Source organism: Physeter macrocephalus, chromosome 20, assembly GCF_002837175.3.
Source record: "Physeter macrocephalus isolate SW-GA chromosome 20, ASM283717v5, whole genome shotgun sequence".
NCBI classification, from domain to species: Eukaryota; Metazoa; Chordata; class Mammalia; order Artiodactyla; family Physeteridae; genus Physeter; species Physeter macrocephalus.
This window is the reverse complement of record NC_041233.1, coordinates 58443384-58456875: the sequence shown is the minus strand read 5'-3', so window position 1 is coordinate 58456875 and position 13492 is coordinate 58443384. Positions and strand designations below refer to the sequence as shown.

At 43.2% G+C, this 13492-nt stretch overlaps 1 protein-coding gene across 9 annotated transcripts in view; it reads right to left on the bottom strand.

The window, feature by feature from the left end:
• CNNM2 (cyclin and CBS domain divalent metal cation transport mediator 2) overlaps window positions 1-11186 on the bottom strand; it is a 155203-nt gene extending 144017 nt beyond the window's left edge. For 5 of the 9 annotated variants that reach the window (XR_003677731.1, XR_003677734.2, XR_003677733.2 and 2 more), the window contains exon 1: window positions 9404-11186. Coding sequence is in view for 2 of the 9 variants with exons in the window: in XM_007126905.4 (XP_007126967.1) it covers window positions 9404-11024 (1621 nt within the window). In the remaining 7 variants the exon portion in view is untranslated. The remainder of the gene's footprint in view (window positions 1-9403) is intronic. The other 4 variants (XR_003677729.2, XR_003677730.2, XM_007126905.4 and 1 more) reach the window with 1 other exon arrangement.
• Between the last annotated feature and the right edge of the window lie 2306 nt (window positions 11187-13492).

The following is a 13492-nucleotide window of genomic DNA, read 5'->3' as shown; positions in this document are numbered from 1 at the left end:
AAAGAAAAAAAAAAGGAAAGAAAGAAATTGGACTTCATCAAAATTAAAACTTTTCTGCTTCAAAGGTTACTACCAAGAAAGTGAAAAGACAACCCACAGAATATGAGAAAATATTTGCAAATTATATACCTGGTAAGAAACTAGTATGTAGAATACATAAAGAACTATTACAATTCAATAATAAAAAGACAATTAAAAATGGGCAAAATATCTGAAGAGACTTTTCTCCAAAGAAGATAAACAAATGGCCAATAAGCACATGAAGTGATGCTCAACATCATTAGCCATTAGGAAAATACAAATCAAAACCACAATGAGACAGGACTTCCCTGGTGGTCAAGTGGCTAAAGACTCTGCGCTCCCAATGCAGGGGGCCTGGGTTCAATCCCTGGTCAGGGAACTAGATCCCACATGCATGCCACAACTAAAGATCCCATGTGCCACAACTAAGACCCAGCCCAGACAAAAAAAAAACAAAACACACACACACAATGAGATACCACTTCACACCTACTAGGATGGCTATAATTAAACAAACAAACAAACAAACAAATCACAATAACAAGAGTTGGCAAGGATATGGAGAAATTGGAACTCTCATACCTTATTGGTGGGAATGTAAAATGGTACAGCCACTTTGGAAAACAGTTTGGCAGTTTCTCAAAGAGTTAAAAATAGAGTTACCATATGACCCAGCCATCCTACTTCTAGTTATCTACCCAAGAGAATTGAAAACTTATGTCCACACAAAAACATGTATATGAGTAGTCACAGTAGCATTATTTATAATGACCAAAAACTAGAAACAGCCTAAATGTCCATCTACTAATGGGTGGATAAACAAAATGTGGTATATCCATAAAACAGAATATTATGTGACCATAAAAAATGAATGAATGAAATAATGATACACGCTACATGTATGTACTTGGATGTGCTGATACATGCCATATGGATGTACATGGATGAATCTTGAAAACACTACACTAAGTAAAAGAAGCCAGACACAAAAGGCCACATTGTGTATGTTTTCATTTATATGAAATGTACAGAACAGGCAAATCCATAGAGACAGAAAGTAGATTAACAGCTTCTAGGGATTGTGGGGAGAGGAGAATGGAGAGTGACTACTGATAGGATTCTTTCTGGAGTAGAAAATGTTCTGGAAGTAGTGATGGCTGTACACCTTGTGAATACACTAAAAACCACCATGTTGTACACTTTAAAAGGGTGAATTTTGTGGTATGTGAATTATATCTCAATTTTTAAAAATTTTAAAGTAACCATTTGTTTCAGCAGTAAAATGTTCCTACGGAGAAATGGAATAATATGAGTTCTCTGTTAGTAAAGGTTAGTTTTCCCTAAGACCAGGACTCAATGTTCTCAGCAGATTTGAATTTTTTCCAGGTATGTTATTCTACAAAGTTAACAAAGGGATTTTTGCAAAGACTGGCTATGATTACCCTATCCTAAAACATCAACTATTAACACTTTTTCCATGTTTCCTTTCAGTCCGTATACATGTATATTTTTACATATCGATAATCTATGCAAAATAATCAGCAAAAATTTTCCCGTACTGCTACATGGCTTTCAAAATGATCATTAAATGGTTGTGATTAGTTGACACCTACAATTTTCTTAACTCCTTCCCCTCCATGTCCGTCTTGAAGTGTTAGATATATTTATCTCAAATTTTTCACTATTTCTAGATATTTTTTGCAATATACATACAACATGAAAAGCCAACATAGCTCTTTTCTTCTCTTGAATTATATCACTGAATTAAGATTTCCAGGGGAAATTACTAAACCCTTTGTAGGACATTTTTATGACTCCTGGTTGCCTTCTAAAAGTATTAAAACGTTACATTGCTATAAGCAACAAAAACTTGCTATATTAGACATTGCCATTTTTTATGCTTTTGATGTAATCAATGTTAAAAGATTTTATCTGAGTAATCTGAGATTTTCCTTTAGTCTTCAAACTCTAGTTATTCAAAGGTTTCCAAAATCCATGAGCACTTGTTCTATTTCTTTTAAACTTTGTTGTTTTTTTCAGCTTCTTACAGTTAAGGAGAATGAAGAATTTTTTTAAATTCATTATTCTTACTCTAAGGAGGGTAGAACACGTAATCAATTGCCTTGTTTTCCTTAAAAATATATACACATGTGGCCATCTCATAAGTAACAGCAACTGCTAAAAAAGCCTAGAATTCAATCACAATAAAAAGAAAAACCTAACTATCAGCCACTTTCAAGATTTCAACATCCAGGGTAACTCCCTGGCAGTCCAGCGGTTAGGACTCAGCGCTTTCACTGCAGTGGCCCGGGTTCAATCCCTGGTCGGGGAACTAAGATCCCGCCAACCGCAGCGGCCAAAAAAAAAAAAAGATTTCAACATTCATAACTGTCAGCACACATGACCCAAGGTGTCTCTCTTGACTTGCAATCTTTAGCCTAGAGAAAGACCAAGAACAACGTGGAAGAGTCTACAGAGCCATTACATAAAGATAATGGTTAGGGGCTTCCCTGGTGGCGCAGTGGTTGAGAGTCCGCCTGCCGATGCAGGGGACACGGGTTCGTGCCCTGGTCGGGGAGGATCCCACATGCCGCGGAGCGGCTGGGCCCGTGAGCCATGGCCGCTGAGCCTGCGCGTCCGGAGCCTGTGCTCCGCAACGGGAGAGGCCACAACAGTGAGAGGCCCGCGTAACGAAAAAAAAAAAAAAAAAAAGATAATGGTTAACTGAGCACTAAGTGCCAAGTACTACTAGAAGCATTTTCATATTCATTATCACATGAATCCTTACTAAGTACCTTATGAGTTACAAAATATCCCATTTTACTATGGAAAAAACTGAGGCTTAAAGAGGCTAAGTTACTTGTCCAAAGTAGATGCAGGAAGAGCACATTTTTCTTAACCTTTATGGTAGCAGGTGGTATCCTCCCCGCAGGATGTGAATTTAAAAAAAAAAAAAAATCCCACCTAGGTCTGACAGCAAGAGGGGGTTAAGTATGAAGAAATGAGGATCTCACCATCATTACAGCAGTATTTATGATCAACGGTTGCACAGATGTAAAAGTGGGGGAGAGTCAGCACCCCCATTATCTCCATCAAGCCCTAACGCAGTCTAATAAACATATCATCTTGAGAAGATGCTTGCTCTTAGTCCCCTTTCTTCCCCTTCCACAGCCTGCCACCCCTAACATCTCTCTATGTAGACATTCTGGAGGTGCCAGTGATGTGATCTGAAAGAAAGGATGCTTCTTATTATCTCTCCTTTGCAGTGTTGGTAGGATTTGGGGTTTCGCATTTGTGTTCTGAGAAAAAGATGATGAAAAGACAATACTAAAATTGTATTCAATCCCAGTCATCCATTTCCATGTATTTAGTTTAATAAATATTCTTTACATGCCAAGCAAATCTTACTGGAATTGATGCTGACTACCAATTAGAATACATGCATTTAGAGAAAAGGGCCCTTTAGAAAGAAATATACTACTTTATATGTAACTAAAGTACCGTAAACATCTAATTCGAGTCCACAGGTTTGTTCTTAAAAGTTTAAGTAGTTCAAAAGCAAATAAAACCATAAAATATTATGTTGGCTCAGTCTATTTTGTGCATTTTCCTGGTTAAAAATATTTTAAACTTGTTTAGGTTTGCTAATAATTAAAATTCACACGTACGACACAGTAGTTTGGAATGGTTCAGAATTTAAATAATTCTGAGGCCCTTTTGAGGGGCAGGGCCAGGTGCTATGTAATCCCCATAAAAACCAAGAGAAAAAGCAAAACAGGATCCTTTCCTGTTTTGTCCAGATCATACTAAGTCAGAGCTGATATTCAACTATGGTGTCTACTGACCTAAAAGGCTTCCGTGATTCTAACACAAATAACCCCCAAGTCAGACTGGATCATCTGAAAGAATTTAGCTTACATTATAAAAAACCTGAAAAAAGGGGCCCATAGATGTATGAATGGAACACACGCTTCAAATGCTTTGATGGCTATTTCAATGGAAACTTCACAGAGCTGTACCTTGAACAAAAATTAAAAGCGCCAAAGAAGTTTCACCCCGTAGTCCCAAATCCAATCTTCATTATTCCCACAGAAGAAATAACAACAACAACAACAACAAAATCATTCGAGGATATCTAAAACAAGTTAACTCAAAAGAAAAAGAAATAGCTTACGCTGAACTACCTGAGGCTTCAATCTAGGTATCAATACCCATTTCTTAAAACACACTCATAGTCTAACCTTAGCAGAGTAAAAAAACTCAATTAAAGTAAAGTAAAAGAAAATGAGGTCACACATTCAGACTTATTTTCCATGTAACAAAATGCCTGTCAAAGGTGGTTTGAATGCTGGATATCAAAAATATTGACATCAAAATCACAGGGCAAATAAAACCAAGGGCAAACCTATATATTTGCTTTTTCAGTGATGCGGCTGCCTTTAACTCTGACAAGAGTTTAAAGGTACCTTGAACTTGGAACCAGAAGTCCTGCTTGTTGGAATGGAGAGAACTCCATGCTAGAGTCAGGGACATAGGTTCTAGTCCTGTTGATGCTACTAGCTAGGTGGGTAGCCCTAAGCAAGTCACTTAGCTTTCTCTCCTCAGGGTTTACATTCCTTATTTAAGAGGTTGACTAGACCAATGTTTCCTAAACTCACCTAATCACAAGAATTACCTCAGGGTAACTGTTAACAGTATGGATTCCAAACCCCCTTCCCTAAGAGATTCTGGTTGAGGAGGCCTCTGAGTGAGGCTTAGGAACTAATTCTTAATAAGTGATCCAAGTAAGTTTTATCATCTGGTAACCTTCACAAACACTGGACTGGATGATCCATGAGCTGCCTGCCTTCCAGCTCTGATTCTATACTATCTGGATGTTTCAAAATGATGTCCTAAAAATATGCAAAATTATAATAGTATCACATGTGTGATTGCAAAAAGTTAATAAACATACAAGATCAAAGAAACAAATACATCCACCCCTTCACCCTCAACACCATTCATACTTTTAAACATCAATAAAGACATCCTCCTAGATTCTAGGCAAGTGGAACACTTTATTTGGTGAGGAAAAAAGTTTTAAATATTAAACTCTCAGCACATTAATATGGAAAGACTTGTGTTATAGGAGGAGAGAATTGTACACCAAATGTTTTAAGTGAAAACTACACATTGCGTTCTTCCCTTAAAGAACATTATCTGATGAGCTTACCTGTTCCTAGTTTTAAAAAAGCTAAAAAACAGACTGTCTGTCTCTAGCAGCTATGAAACAGCGAGCTCTGCAATACTGGAATGCAACTGTTACAAAGCTAAAAGAAACAAAACAAAGCAAAACAAACAAACAACTGGGTGGCTCAGAACTCACTATCTTTTGTTAGAAAGGTTTTGTCAGGTATAGGGAGAGCGTCCAGGGCACTTTCTGCACACAAAGGTAGCAGCCTTATTTAACTCTTCCTTCCCCTACACTACGTTGCTTTAGACGGTTTTTCCAAAATTCTCATAATCCACTAGTGGGATTTACTTTTACTCTCTGTCTTAGATTTATAAATAACTGTAAAACTCACAAAAGAAAAAGACTGATGGCGTGGACCACAGGGGGGCAGGGCTGTACAGGATGCTCACTGGCAACCGTTTGTCACATAAGTGGCTTCAAAAGATGTAAATAAAATCAAGATTGAAACACAAAACTGGGTTTGGGTCAGCCTTGCAACACAAACAGATATGAGACTAAGAGTGAAACATGACTACATACTTTAGCTATTAGTCAAACACCACAGTGTTAGCATAAAACACTGTCAAAGTGAATCTTGATGCTTGACCTGCAAATACTGGAAATGGAATTGTTTAGATTTAGGGTCATACAGGCCAAAAATTGATTTAACAGTGAAAGTGGGGACACCAACTGTTAGGTACAACATCACAGAAGCACTGGGTGTAAGGCCATGTATATCTCTAAATACATTTCTGTGTTTGTTGCTCTCAACAAGCCCTGAGGCAATGCTTTGACCAAATCTCACATTCAATTAAAACAGAAATGTAAAATCAGGATCAAGGGGATCAGCATAATAGAATGGTTAAGAGGGCAGGTTTGGCTGTGACACAGACCAAGTTCAAACCCCAAATCAACAAACTACTGAATGACCTTGAACACATCATTTCACCTATGCCTCAATTTCCTCATTTGTAAGATGGAGACGATGCTTTGCTCAGCTATCAGATTTAAACAAGGTGATTCATGTAAAGCACTAAGCCCTGTACCTGGTAGAGAGTAAATAAATAGGTAATAATAATAGTAAGCTAACTGTAAAAATTAGCATAATTACTGTCTTCCAACCTCAAGTAAAGCTATAAGTTTCCTGGCAGCCAGGCAAAAACTTCTAATCATTAGAAAGAAGACATTTACATACACTACATAAAGGTAGCTTTTCATTTCTTTCCACACTACAGAAATTTTCCCCCTCCTTAGTAAAGAATAATTCAGACTAATGATGTAGAGCTATATCCAGGAAAGGCTTCAATGCAGACATTTTTAATTAGAAAGGATAATTTTCAATGAGATCTGGATTAAGAATCTAGCCAGTTTGGTAGAGTTATAGTTGGTGTTGTTAGAAGAAAGAGGAAAAAAGAAGAAAAAGCCTTCAAACCATCCCACACATTATTACTCAATAGAGAAAAGCAACAGCAGGTTGACTGTTCACATAACTTCATAATTGAATTAGAAAATGAAAAAGAAAAAAAAATCAGGTGAAATATTTTAACTAACACAAAAGAAAGAAATAACACAGTTATTAGTAAGGTGAAAGTGACCAAACTCATCAAAAAAAGATCAAGGAAGGGAAGGTGAAAAATTAGTTATTCCTACAGTTTCATTAACAAGCACCCACTCTATCCTTTTAACATCATGGCTTAAATTTCCCATTTGCAACCGACTTTCTTTGCCCACTCTTCCTAATATGCTACTAGCTTGAATGTACCTTTAATTTGTACTGTCTTCTTAACTGAATACATCATTCTGGTTACAGATAAAAATAACATCTCGTGCTTTTTTTTTTAAATATAATTCAGGGGAGGGCTTCCCTGGTGGTGCAGTGGTTAAGAATCCACCTGCCAATGCAGGGGACACAGGTATGAGCCCTGGTCTGGGGAGATCCCACATGCCACAGAGCAACTGAGCACGTGTGCAACAACTACTGAGCCTCACCACAACTACTGAAGCCCGTGCACCTAGAGCCCATGCTCTACAACAGAGAGAAGCCACTGCAATGAGAAGCCTTGCGCACACTCACCGCAACTAGAGAAAGCCCGCGTGCAGCAACGAAGATGCAACGCAGCCAAAAATAAAATAAATATTTTTTTTTAATTCATGGGAAAATATTAGCAATTCAATCTTTAAAGGATACATTTCCAAGAAAATACTGTGAGAAGTAATTTGGGGAGAGGAAAAAGTTCCTAGTAAAAATAAATCAGTCATAGGAAAACTGTTCAAGGACAATCAAAAACAAATTTCAAAATAATGCAAATTTTGAAATTTTGAGTTAGGGGAAGGATTAACGAGTTGCAAGGTGCAGAACTAAATTCTCAAAGAGAAAAAAGATACAGAAGTGAAGAAAAGACTTCAGCAGGGAGTACACACCAGTGCTACCAATCCATCAGTAGATATGCAAAAATTCTGAATAATAATTTTTTAAAAATAGACTATATTATCTGTATCAATATTGGGAAATTTAGCAACAGAAAGAAAATAAAGTATTTCAAAGCCATTTTCAAGCATTTCAAGATATTTTTCTATATTACAGATACTACAGCAAAATGAAAGAAGAGACTGGTTAGATGCTCTAATTAACAATTTAGTAGTGAAAGAACAATGACGTCCCAAAAGAAGCTTTGTCACCTAGAGATAATGGACATTTTCTTTTTACTGTTTAAGAATCCAGAAGAATCTCCTTCTGCTTTTAAATGCAAATTACCAATCTCTGAAGCACATTCTGCTCTATTCCTTTATCTGAAAATTACTGCAATGTGATTCTGTTCCAGAGAGGACACCATTCAGGCAAGAAAATGGAATTAGGACAACTACACACTCTATGTTCAAATCATCACATCCAGTGAGCTGTCACCACTTACACATGACCTTTTTCAGTGGAGAGACCACTATCAGTGATCAAAATTCTATTTGAAGAAGGAAAAGTTAGTTTTGAGGACTATCAGTTCATTAAAGGTTACACACACATTCTAACATAATACATGAACATGCACCAGCATCATAACAATTTAAAAACTCAGTATCCCTTGGCTTTCAAATAACAAAACTAGCTATTTACTGGAAACGTTTTTAAAGCCAGAATTTCAGTGATAATAGTATGAGTTGCTATTTACCTGTTCATTACATGGTAAAACAAACCAAAAATACCACGATGCAAGAAAAGTTAGCACACCACACTCTGCACTTCTCTTCCCTGGCAAAACTCCCTGGAACAGTGAACAGTGACTTGGAGACATGCTTCAATTTAATGTACCAGGTGATCAAGGTTAAAAAGAACACTTTTAAACCAGAAAGTCTCAAGAAATAAATAAACCATAATAGAGGAATTCATCCCATTGTTAAAGATCCAAGCTTTCTGCCAAAACCACACTTGGTTTGGGAAATTTTATTTGTTGTCAGATAAACATAAACAAATAGTGAAGAAAGCTAGGTAAGATAGAGCCTCATAAAAGGTTAACTTACCTCTAGTCTTTCCAAGTTATATATTAACGCACAGCTTTAAGTTTTTAAAAAACCCTCTTTTCTAGCTAAGGCAAGTCATCCAAATGAGTGAATTTTTTTGGTGATACCTGGCTTATCCCATACCATATTCTCAAAAGCGGACCCTAATCTCTCCCACAGGTCACCAGACAACCAGAAACAGAAACTACTGAAAATGCACTTCCAATCTCTGAAACGCCAGTGATTGTATAGGGTTTAGAAAAGCTGTTTAAACGTTTTCCAAATGCCTGCAATTAGTACATGTCAACCAAATGGCATAGCACGGCATGAGCGGGTCCCTACTTTCATCTACCCACTCAGAATCCGGGCAATGAATGCAGCAGACCTCTCAAGACCAGACTGCAGCGGGGAAGAGTACCATACACAGAAAATAGGAACCCTGCTTTTTGATATGGGAAAAAGCAAGTGATGGCAGTCTTGTGCTTTTAAAGAACCTAGAGGCGCTTACTAGTTTAATCCATCCCCAAATCCATGCCATCCTTTCAACTTTGCAATTAAAAGAGAAGAGAAATTCCGGTCAATTCGCCTTGGGGGGTTGTTCTGAGGGTAGAGGACTCAAGTAGGGAGGAGGATGGAGAGAGAAAGAGCAAGCCAATGAAAGATAGCAAAATTTCCCACCTTTCTTAAATTCTTCCAGCATAGCGTCCAACTTGGTGTCATTGAAAACAAAGTGCAAAGGGTGGTTATAAAATTTAGTGATGGTTTTCAGGGGAGTACAGTCATCTGGATCCACGAAGGCCAAGTCTTTGACAAAGAGGAGGTCCACGATGTTGGAGCGCTCCCCCTCAAATACTGGAATCCGAGTGTAGCCGCTCTCCATGATCTCCGACATGGTGTTGAAGTCCAGAATGGCTTCACCGGTGATCATGAAACAGTCCCGGAGGGGAGTCATCACGTCCTCCACGGTCTTGGTGCGGAGCTCCAGAGCCCCTTGGATGATGTTCAGCTCCTCCTTTACGAGGTCGTTGTAGGGGTCTGTGACCCGGAGCATCTCCAGCAGTTTTTCCCGGTTATAGACGGTGCCTATCTCCTGGCCCAGGACGCAGTCCAGCAGCTTGCTTACGGGGTAAGAGGCGGGGAAGGTCATCATCATGAAAAACTTGGTGAGGAAGATGGTGTTGGCCCCCACAGCCAGGCCGTGCCGGGAGCAGATGGCCTGGGGCACGATCTCCCCGAAGATGACGATGCCGATGGTGGAGACCACCACCGCCACGAGGCCTGAGCCAGCTATGTCGTCGAGCAGGATGGTGAGCGTGGTGTTGACCAGCACGTTGCCCAGCAGCAGCGAGCACAGCAGGTAGTTGCCCTGCCTGCGCACGGGCTCGATGCGCTTGGCGTAATTCTTCTCCTTCTCCGTGCCGCAGTTCTGCACGATGCGCAGCTCCATCGGGTCCAGGGCCATGAGTCCCAGGTTGAGGCCGCTGAACATGCCCGATAGGCACAGAAGCAGCGAAATGAAGATCACCTGCAGCCAGAAAGGCAGCAGGAACTTCTTCTCCTCCCCCACGATCATCTTGGTGTCCTCGCCGTCGTGATAAATCCAGGTGGTCTCGGCCCACGGGGGCGGCGGGAGCCCGGCCACGCCGGAGCCGCCCTTGCCCCCGACGGCGCCACCCGCAGACCCCGGGCCGCCGGCGCCCAGGGCTGGCGTGGAGAGCGACGTGCACAGGTAATAGGACTTGCTCTTCTCCATCTTGCGCAGCGGTTTGATCTCGATCTCAATGATGCCTGATGTACGGCGATTGAGAATGATATGGGGCAAGATGATGATATCTGATGTGCGGATGCCGCAGCGCTGGGGGCCGCTGTCCGGCTCCGGCGGTGCAGGGCCCCCCAGCCCGCGCTCGCCCGGGCTGTGGCGCCGCCGCTCATGCTCTGTGAAAGCAATGCGGGACCATGTCTCGTTGTTGATGTTCTGCCCGTACACCCGCAGCTTGACCCGGGTCCGCTCGCTCACCCGCAGCGCCCCCCCTTCCATGAACGACACGTCGTTCGTGTCCTCCAGCCGCAACCCGATGATCACAGTCTCCTCGTTCTCGCCCGCCGCTGCGCAGCCGCCCGCGCCGCAGCAGCAGCTCAGCAGAAGCAGCGGCAACAGCCGTCCAGCCGCCGCCTGCAGGACCCCCCGGCCGCGAGCGCTGAGGCTGCGGCGCGCCGCCATCTTCCAAGTGGGCAGTGCGGCGGCTGCCTGCCCGCCCGCCATCTTTACTTCGGGTTCACAAGTGCCCCAGCCAATCATAGGGTGGCTGCTCCAGCTGCGGCTTCATCCTTCCCACCCGGCGGCGCGAGCGCAGGCACCAGCCCCTCGGCGAGACTGCAACGCAGTGTTCGCACCCACTGCTCAGCAGTCCGCCTCCCTGACTGACACTGACTCGGCCTGGGCCAGCTCAGGAACCTCGAGGCCGGCGGGAGGGGGGAGAGGGGGGAGAAGTGCCAGCCGCTCCTGCAAGAGGCAGGCAGACCAGCTAATCAAGAGCGGGCGTCCGCCCTCCCAGCCAGGGGGCTGGAATGGGGGCGTGGCCGTGAGCGGCGCCGCGAACCAATGGCAAGATAAATGGGTGGAGAGACGAGGGCCAGCGTCCTCCTCTGCACGCCAAGTTTCCAACTAAAAGGCGCGTGACTCTTGTGTATGTGCAAGGGGAGGAGGTGTGGCCAGCCGGTGCCCGAGAGCCAGTCACAGATGAGAGCTGTACGAAAGGGGGCGGGGCCCTACTTCCCGCTGCCAATGAAAAGGGGCCATTCGCGAGTCCGACAGCCCGGAGGGACCTCGGTAGTGCATCCCGGCCCTTGGGTTGCCCCGCTGGACTAATGTCCTGCGGCCCGAGGCGGCTGGTTCTCGCTGTGCCACGCCGCCGGCTTCCGCGTGCTCAATGCCCGTGCAGAGAGGGCTGCGCCTTCCTGCCCCAGGAGCCCGAGAAGCCGACTAGGGAGGCTTAAGATGCACAGTAGCCTAAAATGAAGCCGAGCCACCGGCCGCGCCCCCCCTTATTTACTCGTGCGCGCCTCTCCACTCGGGATAAGCGGTGGCCGGTGGGCCCAGCACCGCACAGACCCGCTCTGCTGGAGCCTCTCGCCTATCCCGAAGAGACAAGCGCCCTCTGCAGCTCACGGTCACGTGGCGCCACCTGCCGGTATCACGGGCGCCCTGCAACGCTTTCCAGGTCCGTCGCAAACCCCACAAGGTGAGCGGGAGGTACGGAAATTAAAGTAGGTCCCCATTTTCCAAGTCATAAGAATCCCTTCATTTTCTTACTGAAAGTCCCTGGCCCCATTCCATATTTACTGAATGGGTAGAACCCAGGAATCTGTATTTCTAACTGGGACTCGGGCAAATTTGGGAAATGGGAAGGGGCAGACATACTAAGCAGATCCATAAAGGCTCATTCTTAAACACACTGACCAAACCCAGCTAGGTTCATCGGTCACTCAGGAGTAAAAAACCCTGAAGACCTAGGACTCCCAAGCCCATTCTGTATCTGGAGGAGATGCAGTAGCAAAGTTGTTGCCAAAGTGGTTTTTTTTCTTGCAACTTAAACATCTGAAAAAGAATTGTTTCCTTTTTTTGTGTGTATTCTGCAAGCACATTTTCTTCCCTTTATGTAAACCAATCAAACATTTTTCATTAATTTCTAGTAGAGATGATTGCAGTGGCCTCCTCACTGGTCTCTGCTCTTCTACACCTGCCCTCTTCCCTTCTCAACCCAGCAGCCAGAGTGGTCTTGTTAAATAAGACGCTGTCCCGTCCTTGTTTGAAACCCTACTCTGGCTTCCCAGTTCATCACAGTAAAAGCCACTGGTAGCTACAATATCTGACAAGGCTCTAAAAGAGCTGCTGCCCACCCACTTTCTTCTATAACCTCATCACCTGCTCCTCCAGCCAGATTCTCCTGGCTGTTGTTCCTTCTCTCCAGGGATGCTCCTTCAGGGAGCCTGTGCACTTGCAGCTGTTTCCTGTGCCTGGGACTCTCTTCCCCCAGATGTCAGCATAGAACGTTAGTCCACCTCCTTCAAGATTGTTCAAAGGCCACCTTTAATATTTATTTATTTATTCATTCATTTACCTATTAATTTGGCTGTGCTGGGTCTTAGTTGCAGCATGCAGGATCTTCATTGCAGCATGTTTAGTTGCGGCATGCGGACTCTTATTTGTGGCATGCAGACTCTTAGTTGTAGCATGCAGACTCCTTAGTTGCAGCATGCATGTGGGACCTAGCTTCCCTACCAGGGATCGAACCTGGGCCCCCTGCATTGGGAGCACAGAGTCTTACCCACTGGACCACCAGGGAAGTCCCAAAGGCCACCTTTATAAACTTGTGAACAAACACTCCCTATACTCCATCTCTACTGTATTTTCCTTAATTTAGTTTACATCTGTCTCCTTCTACTAGAACTTAAGCTTCCTGAGGGCAAAGATTTTGTCTGTTTTGTTCACTGCTGTATCATCAGGGCCTAGAACAATGGTAGATGCTCGAAACAGTACTTGTAGAATGTTAAAGAAGTGAAAGAATTTTTATTCTGATTATTTCAAATAATGCCCTCAATCTAGTTTCCAGCCCTTCAGCTTCTGTGAGCCACAACTATTGAGCCCATGCACCACAACTACTGAAGCCCATGCACCTAGAGCCCATGCTCTACAACAGAGAGAAGCCACTGCAATGAGAAGCCTTGCGCACACTCACCGCAACTAGAGAAAGCCCGCGTGCAGCA